Raw genomic sequence first — 15,671 nt, 5'->3', positions numbered from 1 at the left:
GCTGCCTGGGTTTTCTTCAACTTGTGTGTTTTGAAGGAGAGGTGGCTGTGAAATTGGAATCCCAGATATTCGGTGCAAGATGTCCACAGGTGGGTGAAACCCTCTGAGTTCATGGCAGACACTTAGGTCCGATTTTGGGTGTGTATGGTGTTTGTGAGGAGAATGATTTCCGGCTTAGTGGTGTTCAATTTGAGATAGACACTGGACATCCAGGTCTGGATTGGGTTGATGCAGGCCTTGAGAGTGTGGATGTCTTCGATGGATGCTATTTTCAAGGAAAATTATGCATCATCTGTGCATTGGTGAATGTGGATGTTGTGGCTGGTAAGGAGTGTTGCAAGCAGCTGAGAGATCGTGGGGTGCCAGAAGGCAGAGGATTCCATCATCAAGGATGGAGAGTGCATTGTCCACCACCTGGATGGTGGATGTCTCTGTTCTGCATTTGAGCCTACACCTGTATGATTAGCCTGTAAGAGGGTGTTAGCATCAATGTGTGCTGGAATGTGTGTGTATATATCGCTTTTAAGGATCGTGCCTAGGAGAGAAAGGTCTGTGATGGGCTGGTAGTTGCTGAGGTCATCAAGGTCCAGCAATAGTTTCTTGATCATGGTAAGGATTTGTCCAGTTTTTAGGCCCATGGGAAAGGGGTGTTGCATGAGGGATGCGTTCATGATGTGAGGATGTGGTGGAGTACCTACCTCTGTGGGGAGAATGTTGTGGATGTAGGCTGGCAAGATTTAATCTTAGTGAGATGTTTCTTTGTGGAACGTTAGGATCTTTGTGAGGTCTTCTACGGAGAGTGTTTGGAAGATAGTCCAAGTGATTGCTTTGCGTGATGGAATGAGTGGGGTGTTGTCTGCATTAGTCTCAATGATTTGGTGTGATCATAATGTTCTCTTAAAGGTGCATTGGAGCATATCAGCTGGCAGGATAGCTCAGGGGCAACGTGCTCGCCTTGGAAGCAAGACGGTTTGATCCCCGGTCCGTGCTTAGAAATCTCGGTTCAATAAGCGCGTTATAAATAACCCATCATATCATATCATTTGATGGTTAGTATCAAGTGTTAGCAGTATGCAGCCTCAGAGTTAATCACTTCTAATGCTTTTGTCTTTTCCCTGAGTTTGAAATCACGGGGACATATAGCCTTTGACAAACGCCTCTCACTCTTCCTTGGCTACAAGCTGTCTCAGTGTCTTGGTGGAATCTTACTTTTGACCCTCACTGTTTCACTATTGCCTCATCTCTCTCAATCATTTCGTCTATTCACAGATCCTGATATTTTAAATGGAGTGTTCATGTCTGAGGCCTTAAACCCTGTCTTCATGGAGAACTTCCAAAAGGATCCAACTCTGACCTGGCAATACTTCGGCAGCTCGACAGGCTTCTTCAGACTCTACCCAGGTATGAATGCATGAAGGATACTGTCGCCATCACCTGCATGGGTGCAATGTGCAGCTAGCACTTGCAGAACAAGCACTCCATACCAAGGCTTCATGAGTAGTGCCAATTTATCAGAGTACCTGGCCAAGCTATTCCTCTAATGAAGCCAGCGTTCCAGGATTGGTGCTGTTAGGTTAAGATCCATGCTTATGTGGGGGCAAAATGGTTTTGTTCTATCCCCAAAAGGGGATTTAATTCATAGCTTCCCCAGCAGACGTTATAGCTGTCCAGTTAAAATTGGCTTCCGATGGAACCCGTTGCAGGAATGTGGTTATTTGATATCAACTGTATTGCTATGGAGAACATTCACTCAGTTACAGGTGCATCTTGGAACTGAGGATTTGTGTCTACTTGTGTCTGTTTGTATTATTTGGTGTTGTCATGTACATTTTTCATGGCCCATAATTGCACATGGCCTTATTGTTATTGTTTCTGTACTTTTATACTGTTGCAACTGGACCCCATAGAATGAACGTAAACTGGTCAATTGGAACGTCCACGGGATCATCTTGCCACAATGGTGGAATGATTCTCCTAAGGCAAACCCTTGCCCCTCAATTCAGAAATCTGTCACAATGGATTATGATTTCAAGTAGTCACACTTTAGAAAAAATTAAAAATGAGCCCCTTTTGAAATGATTCTACCAGCTCATGTTTATGGATGATCCTCCAACAATGTGATCTAGGAATAAGGGCCCGGTCTATTGCATAGTTTCCTGCATCTCATTTTTCCAGTAGCTGCTAACAGGACCAGCTGAGGGGGTAATAATACATTAAAAAAACAAGCAAAGTGTATATTTCAAGTGTTGTTTTACCACAGTGTTTCCTGGGAACGTATTTTGCTTGTGCAAATAAATAGTGGAAAGTACCACTCTCTGTATTTAGTATTTGTATTTGTATTGGATTTATATTGCGCTTTAACCAAAGTTTGATGACAAAGTTAAAATAACAACAATACAATAATTCGATGAACCTTGAGAAATAAATCACAAAGCAGAAGAGCGGGATAGAAGGTAAAACTTAAGACTATTACGAAAGAAATAGTAAGTAGTGGAAGAACAAATTGAAAGAGGAAGAGAGTTCCAGTGTAGTGGTGTGAGAAGGGAAAAGGAAGCAAAGAGCAGTGGTAGAAGTGTACCAAAAAAGTAGGGGAACTGTGACTCCGGCAGCAGACCGAGTACAAAGGAAGGGAGCAGCGTGCAACACATTTGTCAAGGGGTGCAGTCATGCTGGGTGAGGGCCAATCGAGTTGAAACAGATTTCACTTTAGCTGCAACTGCTATCCAGTGGTAAAGTGGAGAACTGTGCTTTAACTTCACAAAGAACAGTTCCAGAATGGTGAAAATGGTTGCAAAAAGTAGTGCAGCTGTTAACAGTAAAACATAAAAGTAGTGGAACACCGCTCCCGACAGTTCCCGCTCACTTCGGCCACTGTAGAAGCGGGATGAAGCACAAGGGGGTTTAGGAACCACCACACAAAACATGGATTCAGAGCGAAGAGCACAGACGGGAATAGAAAGAAACAAGAAAAGCAAGATAAGGAGGAGCAAGACCATGGAGACATTTGAAAACAATAGAGAGAAAATGAAACAAAAGACGAGACTCAAAGGAAAGAATGCCAGAAGTAGAGAGAGCAGATGAAATGGAAGATCGAGGGGATAGACCAAAAAGTAGATGAATAGCAGAGTTGTATATAGAACGGAGAGGGTGCAGGCAGGTAGCATGTAATCAAATTAGGAGGGGCAACAGTAGTCAATAAGGGAGAAAATTAAAGCAAAGATAAGGAGTTTGGTAGCGTGAAAAGACAGAAAAAGACAAGTACGACAGATTATAGAGAAGAAACTGACAGTTACGGGCCATAAGAGAAGTATAAGAGAAGTAAGAAAGAGAAGGGTCAATAAGAACCCCTGAATTACGAGCAGGGGAAGAGATGGGGTGCTGGGAAGGAAGGAAAAGAAGGGAAGAATGAGGGGAAAGGCAAAGAGGGAGGGAGTAAAGAATTTCTGTTTTGAAGAGTTTAGATGAAGAAAGTGGGAGGCCATGCAGGCTTGGACGGACGAGTGACGGGAAGAAACTTTAGAGCGAGGTGATCAGTGAATTTGAAAAAGGAAAAGAAGATCTGAGAGTCATCCGCATAGAAATGACAGGAGAGGATAAACAAAGAAATAAGTGAGGAGAGAGGAATAGTATAGAGGGAAAATAAGAGAGAACCGAGGACAGAACCTTGGGGAACACCGTAGAGGAGAGTGTGGGGAGAAGAAAGCTGGCATGCCCAATATACAGAGTAAGTGTGGTCAGAAAGATAGGATTTGAACCAAACAAGGGAAGACCCAAAAATGCCCACAAATATCAAAGTGGGGTGATCATCAGTGTCAAAAGCTGCAGAAATATCAAGTAGAATCAGGACAGAGGAAAGTTTATTGTGCCAAGTAAAAAAGAAGAAAGTCCAAGGGCCTCATTACGATTTTGGCGGTAGCCATGCCACTATTGGCGGCATGGCTGCCGCCAAAATCGGGTCTGGGTTCCCAGAATGGGGAATTACCAGGCCATTCTGAGTTCGGAGGGCCCGGTAATTCCTCCCTCCAGGAACCCGGGCCCGGACCTTCCCCATTCCCATTTCAGCCCCCATAGGGCTGAATGGGAATGGGGGAGGGAGCAAACAACGGGCCGATTACGAGCGGCCCGTTGTTTGCTCCCTCTTCCCCTCGCGGGACCCGATAAGCACGCCTGGTTTGACAAGGCGTAACTTACTAGGTCCCGCGAGGGGAGCTTGTAATGAGGCGGTACGGGTTTAACGGGTCCGCCTCCTTTAGCGGGTCCCATTAACCTGTTCCGCCTCACTTGTAATGAGGCCCCAAGACATGCAGGAGGGCAGTCTCAGTAGTGTTACCAGGCCTAAAACCAGACTGAAGTGTGGGAAGAAGAGAATGAAGATGAAGGTAGGACGAGATTTGCGAATAGACAATCCTCTATAGGAGTTTGGATAGGAAAGAAAGTAGAGAAATAGGTCGAAAGTTAGCAGGGAGGGAGGTGTGCAGTGATATTTCTTTTAGAATACGTATGACAGTAGCATGTTTAAAGGAGTTGTAGAAAACGGAAGAAGAAAGAGAAAGGTTAATAAGAATAGTAAGATATGAGAGAGTTTTAGGATATGTAAGGAAGGCATGGGATCAAGAATAGACAGACACAAGTGATCACAGTGCAAGGGTGTTTATTAAACTGTACAGGTGGGCCGGAAAAATGCCTATTCTAAACCTAAATTGAAGATGGGAGCAAGCTACGATCATCAAATAATAATAGGGCAGTCCTATTGGCGTCTTGTCAAATGAAAGGGCCTATACTAAGAATAACATATTGCCAGTCCTTACCCTAAATACAAAAAGAGTGTTGGATAAGGTTCACATGAAAGAAAGAGGTGTTCACAAATGATAAGTCAGGATGTGGCAGCCGGGGGTATCTGTACCCCACGTTTTGAGCACGGGACAAGGCGGGACTCCTGAGCACAACTCACGCTCGAGCTTTCCCCAGCACGAGACAACAGTTCTGCTTCAGGTATCAGGACCTTCTGTGGTTAAGTCTCTTTTCTACAAAAAGTCTCTTGCCTCCGAGGACCTGATGGATTCCAAAAATAACAAACAAAAAGTTCCTTTCCAATGCACGTTGGGTGACTACACCCCTGGGTGCCCTTCTTCTGGGCTGAAACCCATCTTAACTGTTTGCCTCTCTTCGGGTGATGCTTCTTCACCCCTTGCTTCCCCTCTTCCAGGCTCAGAGCTCTCTCAAATGTCAGACTCCCTCCGTGAGGTTCACTATGGCTTGTACGCAAAGATAATTTCCCCTTTCGTATTCACAAACGTTAATGTCTTTTTAAACAGTTCACTGTGGACATCCCACTGTCTGGTTCACTCTATGTCCTCACAATGTTCATCAGGCGTCATGCTTTGCCCCTTTCTGTAGGCATCCCTCTGACGGGTCCACTCTTGCCAGTCTTACAGTTCCCTTCACACAATTCTTTCTCTTGAATCCACTGTGTGGGATTCACCTCCCTTAGCGTTGCAATTACTTGAGGTGAAAGACTTTCGACTGTACAGGGGGTTTTGCTAGATCCTTGTATGACCACTTTGACCATTTCCTTGCAGCTATCCTACGGCCTTCTGGTATTGGTAGTTCAACAAACACAGGATTAACCAGAGTTTCTCGAGTGAGCACCCACGTGGTGCTGGACCCCTCTGCAGCTGGTTTTCCCTCAATTTTCAAAGTTCTTTGTACTTTTCTTAATTTGCCACTTTGCAACTTTCATTCAACACAGTTCAGTTTCTTATCGGTTCTCGCCTCAACTCACCGGCTGTGATTAACCGCTTGGCTTTACTTGTAACTGGAGTCAAGGACGGTACCACGGTAACAGGCATTTCCCTCTGTCCTACTTATCAGCGTAGGCATGCTCTCTGTACCGTTGACATCTGCTGCAACACACGCTGGCTATTGTTCGCAGTTTTAGCTTTCCTTCCACAGAGTCTTTGAGGGTCTGGATCGGAAAGGCCAAGCCCGCTTCTCTCCTTCTGTTCTCGCCGCCTTTCTCCTCCTCTTGAACTGCCATGCTTGGATAGCTCTCTCGTTGTGCGGTCTGACTTGATCATCTTGTGCTCTCGTGCTCCACCATTTATCCCCGTGGGGAAGGGAAAGGGCCTCCAGTGTGTGTGGTTCTGGTCAATTACCTGACTCTGCCTGACCCTTGTGTTGGAAAATGTCAGGTAAACTGCTCTGGTGTTAGTCCATGGTCTTTCGTATTGTGCAAAAGTGTTTGTGTCGGAAAAAGGGGGGGGAGTTTCTGCATATCCCACATGGCAGGATTGGGAAAAGGTGTTAGAAGAAGGGGGATACCACGTCTCACCCGTCGGTGTCCCACTTCCACTCCCCGAGGACCCGTCATCCAGGTGATCCTCCCTCACAGGCCTACCCCCAGGAACTGTATCCAATAGCGATGGCCGTGTCCTGGCAACCTGGATGACAGATCCCCGGGGACTAGTCAGGGAGACACCTTCAGGTTTCTCACGTAGACCAGAGGAATTAATGTGGAAGAAATAGGATCAGTTGGAGAGGCAGTAGGGTGAGCCCAGGAAAGAAAGTGAGCAGTTCCAATTTCAGTAAGGGTAGAAAAGGCAGAAAATGAAGGGCATGGCGAGGGAGAAGGAGGAGAAGCTGGAATCAAGGAAGAGGAGGAATGAGGGAAAGAAGCACAGACATTGGAGACTTTAGTAGTGAAATAGTGAGTGAGATCAGAAGCAGAGAGAGAGGTAGAATGAGAAGGGTCAGGTGGACGAGGAGAGAGAATTTAATTAAGAAGCTGGTAGAGATGGCAGGTGTACAGAGAGAAAGAGAGTCAGTGAAGAAGAAAGTCATAGTAAGAGTGAGCAGTAGACAAGAGATCAAGGTCAGAAGGGGATTGGGACTTTTCCCACCAGCATTCAAGTTTCCAGGCAAGAAGAGAAGCAGTAAGCCATGGGGGTTTACGAGAAGGAGTGACAGAGTGTGTAGGATAAAGGGAATCTAAGGTGGATGTAAGAGCTGATTGGAAAGTATCAAGAGCAGAACCAACAGTAAGGGTAGAGAAAGAGTGAGGTCGGGGAAGAGAGGAGGTCAGAAAAGATGTAAAGAATGCAGATTGCAACATAAAAACATGTTAGTCGAGGGGGCAAGAGAGGGGGAGGAGAGAAGAGAATAGACAAGACAGGATAAAGTGATCAGGGGAGTACAATGGGTAGGAAAGAACTAAGGCGTTGCAAGGAATGGAAGAGAAAATGAGATCTAGAGAAGAGCCTGAAGAATGAGAGGGGGGACAGTCAGGAATAGAGAAATTATATGAGCCCAATAGTGGAAGAAAAGCAGAGGAGGAATGAATAGAGTCATGGTGTAGATTGAAATCGACAAGTTGAAAAAGAGAAGATGAAGAGGGGAGAAGGGTAGAAAGTAAAGTGTTGAGATCAGAGATAAATGAAAGAAGTGGTCCAGGAGGACGATAGATGATTCAAAAAGTGATTGGCAACAGTTTAAAGAACTATTAACTCGAAAGTAGGGAAAGAGGCAGAAGGACCGGAAAAGATGTCTGCCGCAACCAAGAGAGTTGGCAGAGAATACCTACTCCACCACTGCGACCAGATGGATGGGGGAGTGGGAGAGGTTGGAGCTTTAGGAAAGAAGAGAGGCATGAGTGGCTGTATTAGAGGGGGAGATCCAGGTTTCTGTGAGACAGAGAAAAATAAGACTCAGTGGCTGGAACAAATCGAGAGTGGCATGTGATTTATTACATAAATATCTGCGTGCCAGAGGCCAATGGAAATAGGAAAAAAAGGTTGAGTCAAAATGTGAGGGAAGATCAGGTGAGAGGTAGAACGCGAGCGAGGATGATGACTAAGAGGGGGATGACAGGAAGTGTGAAGCGGAATAGGGGGCGGCATAATGGAGAGAAGTAGAACAATGGAGTAGCAGAGCTGCGACAATTACCATGTCGGGACAGCATGGTAGCCAACAAAACCAGTCACATCAGTAAGCAAGGAAATAAGCGACAAGTTGAAGTGGACCAGGTGCGACCAGGATATAACAATGCCCTCTGAAGACCGAGCTACAGTTCATTACATTGCATTGGGGAAGTGGATGGTAGTGCAGGTTTGAGCACCTTACTCCTCATTGGAGGTTTGCTTGGGAAAGATATATTTTTTTCAAGTTGAGAAGCCAGACACGCACCCTTTAAAACAAAAACAAATGTGAACTCCATTGAGGTGGTCAGCACATTTGCCACAAAGCGCTTCACCCTGGCCAGTTATTAAACAAAAAATAATTAATGAGGATTATTATTTTCTTTTTAATAGCTGACCCCGAGGAAGCGCTTCGTGTAAAACACCTGGACCTTCCTGATGGAATGCATTTGATTTGCTCTGGAGGTGGTTCTGTGGTACCCTGCGCCAGAGCAACTAGCTTGATTTTCATGATTTTGCACCTGCATCCTTCCATCTCTTGTCAAAGTCTGAATATTTTTTTATATAGCCCAATACCTACAAAACCAATAACAAGGGCGTGCTTCGGGACACTGTGCGTGTGAAAAAGACGATGGGGCCTCATTACCACCCTGGCGGTACGGTGTAAACGGCGCTGCAAAAGGTGCATGCGCCGTTTACCCCGTACCGCCTCATTACGAGGTCCCCTCGCGGGACCCAGGAAGCAACGCCTGGTCAAACCAGGCGTGCTTACCGGCTCACGCGAGGGGAAGAGGGAGCAAACAACGGGCCAACTCATAATGGCCCGTTGTTTGCTCCCTCTCCCATTCCCATTCAGCCCTATGGGGGCTGAAATGTGAATGGAGAAGAACCGGGTCCGGGTCCTTGGAGGGAGGCATTACCGGGCCTTCCGAACTCGGAATGGCCCGGTAATTCCTCGTTCTGAGGACACGGACGCGATTCCGGCAGCAGCCATGCCGCCAATAGCGGCATGGCTACCGCCGAGGTCGTAATGAGGCCCATTGTCACCATCAGGCTTGTACAAAATGATTACCCTTTTCAATTGACACAATTGCTCTTTTGCACACAGGCCGTCTTGCACGTTTCCTCAATTCCGGATTCCATTTGATATCAATATTTAATGCACACGTCACTCTTTAAGATCATGTTCCTTACATTCAGTCTCTTAATCCAGTTTTGACTTTTCCCGCCTTGTGCCGCCTACACAATTTGCTCCCGATTTACAAAAGATAAGCACCACCTTTGCCTTCTTCTAAGGTGTACTTTAGACAGGGATACAATCCCAAAAAGAAACTCAAGTGAAAAGTAGTCACATTTCCCTGACCCTTTGTGAAGCAACCCTCTGGCGTCCAGGGAGTACATTCACTAAATGCACGTTTCTCCTTTTGTGAATTGGTGCATTTCCGTCATGCGCATATTTCACCTCGAAAGAAGGTGTAAGGGGTGATTTCCTTGTGTGAGTTAGGACTCTGAGGCTCCTCACTACTAGGCAACTCATTCCAGATGCTAGCCGGGAGAGAGAGAGTGTGACTATGATCTGTGGATGTTTACTTACACAGTCGAATCTCATGGTCAACACATGGACATAATAGGATGAAGAATCATTCATTAAAAGCCATCCTAGTCTTTATTGCTCATTATCTTCAGCCTCGTGTTCTCCCACAGGGCAAAGGTTTCTGATGGGAGAGAGATTTAGAGTAAACTGTGATCTCAGGGGACTGTGTTAGGCCTACCGTGAGGGAACTCAAGTCAAGTGCACTACATTAGGGGAGAAGCTCAATTTACAAACCCAATGAGAAATATCAGACATTCCCAAAAGGCTGTGTTAGGGGAACGGCTTCCAGGATGCTGCAATTTCAAGGGACTGTGTTAGGCATACCCAGAGGGCCACACATCAACAAGGCTCTGGTAGGGGGAGGGGCTTCGTTTGCAATCCTACTAAGGCATATTAGAGGGTCTCTGAGAGGACACACTGCTAAAGGCTCTGATGGGAGAAGGTGTTACAGCAGGCTACAATCTCAGGGGACTGTGTTAGATATACCCTGAGGAGATGCCGGTAGGGGAACGGCGTAATTTACAATGCTAATGAGGCACCTTAGAGGTACCCTGAGATGGCACATGTTAAAGGCTGCAATGGAAGAATCTCAAGTGAGTGTTAGATGTCCAGTGATTAGTTGTAGGACAATTTAAGAGAGTTATGTGCAGGGTGGGGTCAGACTAGTTGGGAATTGAACTGTTTGGATCGTATTCATTTGATATCTCTAAGGACTTTTTTGGTTTGGTATCTGCCATTTTGTCAGTAGGGCCAAAACAGCACGTTCATGTCTTTTTTACAGCCATCCACACAGCCCAGCAGAGTGGAGGGATGACAAGGCAGACTGTGCCCACGGTCTACCTGTTTGAAAGTTTCATGTATTTGCAGTTTCATGCCCATTCATTTCTTTCCAGGTATCAAGTGGGTGCCCGACGACAACGGCGTGATCTCGTTTGACTGCAGGAACCGAGGCTGGTGAGCTTTGAGTGATGATTGATGCCGCAATGTATGCTTCTCTTGTAGGGCTGTTTCTAGGCTTTATCACCTATTGGTGCTTGGGTGTTACTGCTCGTACATGGTGACAAATTAAGGCCGCTGGGCTCCGGGTCAGGGCGCGCTGGCGCATGCTGCGTCTCCACGTGCCTGAATCGTGCCGTGGGAGATGCTGCCGGGATGGGACCCAACCGAGGGGAGAAAGAAGCCGTCCCACTCTCCTCGTGCACCACCGGCACTGGAGTTCCAGGGCATTCCATGCCAGAGAGCACTGCCACGTGAGCATGGGCCTGGGCGGGAAGTCCAAGTGCAGTCAGGTTGCCACCATTCCTGTGGAACTAAGGCCACACCAAGGACAGCGACAACGCGCAAGAATAGGTAGCTTAATGCACACACGGCGGACTTCATTCAAGCCTTGATGGATACTCGTCGAAAGTTAACTTCATAATTCCTCAGAGAACGGTGCATTGGGATCACCGTATACCCAACCTATGCCCCGTGCAGCATGGCGCACTGTAAGTTAGTGCATGAAAGGGGAAAACTGATGATACATTATCATCAGGGAGGACAATGAACAATAGTAGTATCAATGAAAGGGCTGGAATAAATGGCATTATACACAAGAAAGAATATCCGTGCAACACCATATGCATCAGGTATAGAGAAAAGATGTGATGCCCTGTGCGCTATTACCCGAATTGTTCGTTTACAACTGTTCGAATGATACAATTGTTTGACTAACAGGGCTCCGAATTGACCTTCTGCACAATTGACCGCATGGTCATTTTTATATATATTATGGGTTGTGTTGGGGTAATAATAATATAAGGGGATTGGGTGGGGGTTGGGGTGGGGGTTGGATTGGGGGGGTCTGCGGGAGGTTTCCCCGCATATATATCCTAATTGACTGTTTAAATTTGGTCAATTGTGCAGAAGGTCAATCGCCCTGTATAATAGAAAACATGATTAACCCCTTTACTGCTGCATGCTTTGTTCCACAGCGCGAAGCACATTTTGCAGAAACTGCATTTCAGATGTGCATGCCACTTTCTAAGCACTGGCAAGGTCGTGCAAGAATGTTAGATTGACATTTTCAACACCAGAGCAGGTCAGGAGGTTCTGGTTGTGCCACGGAGAGTTCTCTTCGAATCACTCATTGGGTGCAACAGTGTGGCCAGAGGACTGGAAAATAACGGACAATCAAGTGGGATAGACCTATGATAGAAGGATTTGTGGGCTACTGTGAAGGCACTGGGTCCATTGACGGCATGCTTTCACCTAACCGTCAGTCCAGAGAAATGCCATGGATTGTGTGGATGGTTGGGCTTCTGAATGGTCTCGGGAGGATAGCTCAGGGGCAATGTGCTCGCCTTGGAAGCTAGACGACACGGAGCACCACAGGTTCGATCTCTGTGTCCGCGCTTAGGCGTTATAAATAACATATCATATCATTGGGTGAAGGAAGGATGAAGGAGGTGGTCAGCAATGCCTCAGACATTGGTCCAATCTCAAGATTAGTAGAAAAACAAACCAAGTGTTGTTGCTTTGGGCCCCTAGGAACTAGTTTACAGATCGACGACAACGCGTGCTGTTTAAGGGCGCACACTCTGGTGAGAGAGTGGTAATGCGCTTTGTAAGTAACATAGTCATATCGGTCTCTAGAAGTAGGTCAAAGCCCTCAGTAGATGTTTATAATCCTAGCTAGTTCCACTATATCTTGCTTGTAACAGGGCACTATTAGGTGTGCCGGAGACAGAACCTTTGTGCACTTGTAATGATGTGATTATTGGGGGGCTAGGCTACAAGATATCACTGACAATCCCTCATGCCCTAAGTCTCTTACACATCGCAAAGAAAGAAAGCTGCACTGATGTTCTGCGGCATCGCTTATATAGTTTCATGGTCTCCTGGGGAATCGTTTTAAACTCAGTTTATAGTCATTCTTTTAAATGTAATTGTGAACAGAATACCCAATATATTTCATCTTTTTATGAGAAAGAAGATTTTTAATCCATGTCTTCGGGTTCATAAGTGGTCAGAAACAGCTCATTAGATATCAAGAGGTTCGTAAGTGACTCAAAGACAGCTGGAATTAATCCACAATCTAAAATGTGGGGTCCCTTCATGTTATAGGTTGGCAACACAATCCATGCGTATGCTTGTTGCCATTTCAAGTTATGTATATAGTTCTAAATTAATCTGACAATCACTTCACCAACACTATGACACTTCCCATCACCTCGCTGCAGAAATCTCTTACTGTTTTCTGAACCCCATATGCTGTCCCCCTGCTTCCCAGATCTTTAGTCATCATCTTTCATTTGCCATGATCTGTAGGTGCACCAAAGTAAATAACATGTTGCATTGAGTGCAGTACGTTCGGTCACGCCCACTTCATTCTGTAGAATTGCTCATTCAGTCCAATACCTACTGACAGCAGAGGGCATTAATTAAGCAATATGACTCTCGCGGCGTGGGCATTACCGACTCGGGTAATGCCCTGGGGCCCATAGTTATAGGCCATTAACGAAGGCCCCGGGGCATTACCTGAGTCGGTAATGCCCCCGCCACGAGAGTTATATTGCTATTAGTACCCCGGCCCGCAATATCTGCATGATCGGGGCACTAAAAGCATTTTTTTCTGTTCCGAAACGCTGTGGCGTTTCGGGACAGAAAAAAAAAGAGAAACAACCAAGAAAATGGCTGCCGGGAAAGGGAAAACAGACTCCGTTTTCCCTTTCCATGGCGGCCATCGGGAGTGGAGGCGCTGGAAACACAAGTGTTCGCAGCCCCTCCGCTCCCGAAAAAGGATCAAAAAGAAGGTAAGTGGGGTCGCGAGGGGGACGGGAAAAAACTTACCTGCGTCCTCGGCGAGGGACGAGGGAAGCCTCCAGCCGTGTGGAGGCACGGAGCGGGGATGGCCCTGCTCCGAGTCTCCACACGGCTGGAGGCTGTCATCAGGAGCAAGAAGGTAAGTGGGGGTGGGGGGATGAGGGAGGAAAGGGAATTAAAAAAAGCCTTACCCGAGGCCCAGGGGGGGGGGCGAAGGCAGCCTCTCAGCCGCGGGGAGTCTCGGAGCAGGGATGGCCCCGCTTCCAGCCTCCTCATTGGCTGAGGGGCTGCCACACCCCTGCCGAGGACAAGGCGGCTGGAATCCTGGCCGAGAATCAAAGGATTCTCGGCTGGGTAAGGACCCGGCGAGAGCCAATCAGAATGCGTTTTGCATTCTGCTTGACTCTCGCCGGGTACTAATGATTATTAGATTTACTTCTTGATAAACCGGAGCACCCTTTAAATTATGTTATTGCCTACTATAGTAGAAGGCTGTAGTGCGCTACGCCACACTGTGCCTGATGAGATCACCCCACAGTAAGAGATATCTTCCCCACCCTCGCCCATGCAAGGTTCAAGCTTAATACCTGATAATGCACGCATTTGTCTCATAGGTACTCATATCATATCACTAAGTCACTCTAACGTTTCCAGGGTCTTCTAGCGCATGACCTTTCATGAGCTTCCCATCCATTGGAATCCCCTGGCATTGGTCCGGAGAGTCACTGTTTGAGGGCTGGCTCTGGAATCCTTCCTGACTAGGGCTAACGCTGTGGTCTTATGTTGCTTCTCTTCTTTCTGTAAAGGTACATTCAGGCAGCGACCTCGCCTAAGGACATTGTCATCTTGGTGGATGTGAGTGGCAGCATGAAAGGCCTCAGGATGACGATCGCGAAGCACACCATCACGACCCTGCTGGACACACTAGGAGAAAACGACTTTGTCAACGTCATTGCAGTAAGTCTCCCGTTAGACCAGTGCATACTTTCCACAATGCAAGGAAAAGCATTACTTTGCCTTGAGCAGAGCAGACTGAATTCATGTTTTCTCCCATTTACTACGGAGACAGGTCTAAGAGGTAGATTTTAGACCTCCAGGGCCTGGATTCACGAGTCAGGCATCTCTAAAATGTTCTGAGAATGGCCGATTGTGTGTGGCCTTATTGAGAGAAATGTACAGATCAGCAAATTCACAACGGTTTTATTCTCATTTCTGCAATTAATTTGATCAAGTAGGTTTAGTTTCTCTGTGTTTTAGTTTATACTAGCAGGTGTACCCGTGCTTTGCACTGTCATTCCTACTTCATTCCTAGTTTGAAGTTTATTTAAAGAACTAAACCAATGCTTCTTTGTAGACAATATTGCTAGTCTTTCCTGTGGGAGCTAGTGTGAACAAATTGTCTTTATTTCAAACTCTGGAGCAAGCCACATAAATCTGACCATGAGAAAAGCATGACTCCCTTAAATCGGTTCCAGCTACTTTGAATGAATCCAAAAAAGGTACACCATGGAACCTACCCACTTGCCAAATGTCAGGTTTGTAGCATTTTGGGAAGTATGCTGAACATTTCGAACAGACACACACACATTTCCAAGCATTGCAGACCGCTTAAAAAAAAAAAACTTTAAAAAAGAATTTGAAAAATGTATATTTTGAACTTTTTACATTGGCTACACCACGGAACCTACCCACATGTCAAATTTCAGGCTTGTAGCATGTTGGGGTTGGGAAGTATGCTGAACATTTTCGAACAGACACATGCACACATCCAAGCATTGCATACCGCTTAAAAAAAAACTTAAAAAAAAGAATTTGAAAAATGTATATTTTGAACTTATTACATTGGCTACACCATGGAACTTACCCACATGCCGAATTTCAGGTTTGTAGCATGTTGGAAAGTATGCTGAACATTTGGAACAGACACACATACATATCCACAAATGTCCCTTTTATAGACCTATAGAGATAAACAAAGGTGCTATATTTGTCATTAGTATTGGCAACCCTATTCAGAGCGTTCGCTCAAACATACATGCTTGATTGCGTCGCAAAGGCTTCCAGGTGCATATGAAGATCTAATTAGCAGTCGCAAACATGCAGTATGTTGAGTTGTGCTTCCCTGGGAGGGACAGATAAATACTGTACATCTTTCCAGTGTTACGTTTGTCCTGCAGCAGCAACACAAAAGCAAATGTGTATTGTGTTACATAAACATGGTGTTGCCTGTAGTGTCAGGCCATACCAAAGTGTCTGGGTGGAAGAAAATACCCCATGACTGTTATCCCTCTTTCCTCTGGTGCTGCGCACCATGAGAGATACACATCTGAACAGAAACAATTTACTTTAGGCTTACTGTT

At 46.1% G+C, this 15,671-nt stretch overlaps 1 protein-coding gene and 1 long non-coding RNA gene across 7 annotated transcripts in view; one reads left to right on the top strand and one right to left on the bottom strand.

The window, feature by feature from the left end:
• The window catches only part of CACNA2D4 (calcium voltage-gated channel auxiliary subunit alpha2delta 4), a 1,390,363-nt gene that overhangs the window by 493,458 nt on the left and 881,234 nt on the right, over positions 1-15,671 (top strand). For all 6 annotated transcript variants that reach the window (XM_069628636.1, XM_069628639.1, XM_069628635.1 and 3 more), the window contains exons 6-8: positions 1,270-1,401; positions 10,401-10,461; positions 14,118-14,268. In XM_069628636.1, the coding sequence (XP_069484737.1) occupies positions 1,270-1,401; positions 10,401-10,461; positions 14,118-14,268 (344 nt within the window). The remainder of the gene's footprint in view (positions 1-1,269; positions 1,402-10,400; positions 10,462-14,117; positions 14,269-15,671) is intronic.
• Positions 1-15,671, bottom strand: part of LOC138513626 (uncharacterized) — a 481,408-nt gene that overhangs the window by 419,020 nt on the left and 46,717 nt on the right. The window lies entirely within an intron of this gene.

The sequence above is a fragment of the Ambystoma mexicanum genome, chromosome 12 (assembly GCF_040938575.1).
Source record: "Ambystoma mexicanum isolate Mex_15411 chromosome 12, UKY_AmexF1_1, whole genome shotgun sequence".
In the NCBI taxonomy this organism is placed as follows: domain Eukaryota; kingdom Metazoa; phylum Chordata; class Amphibia; order Caudata; family Ambystomatidae; genus Ambystoma; species Ambystoma mexicanum.
The sequence above is the reverse complement of the archived record's forward strand: the minus strand, read 5'-3'. Positions and strand labels throughout refer to the sequence as shown.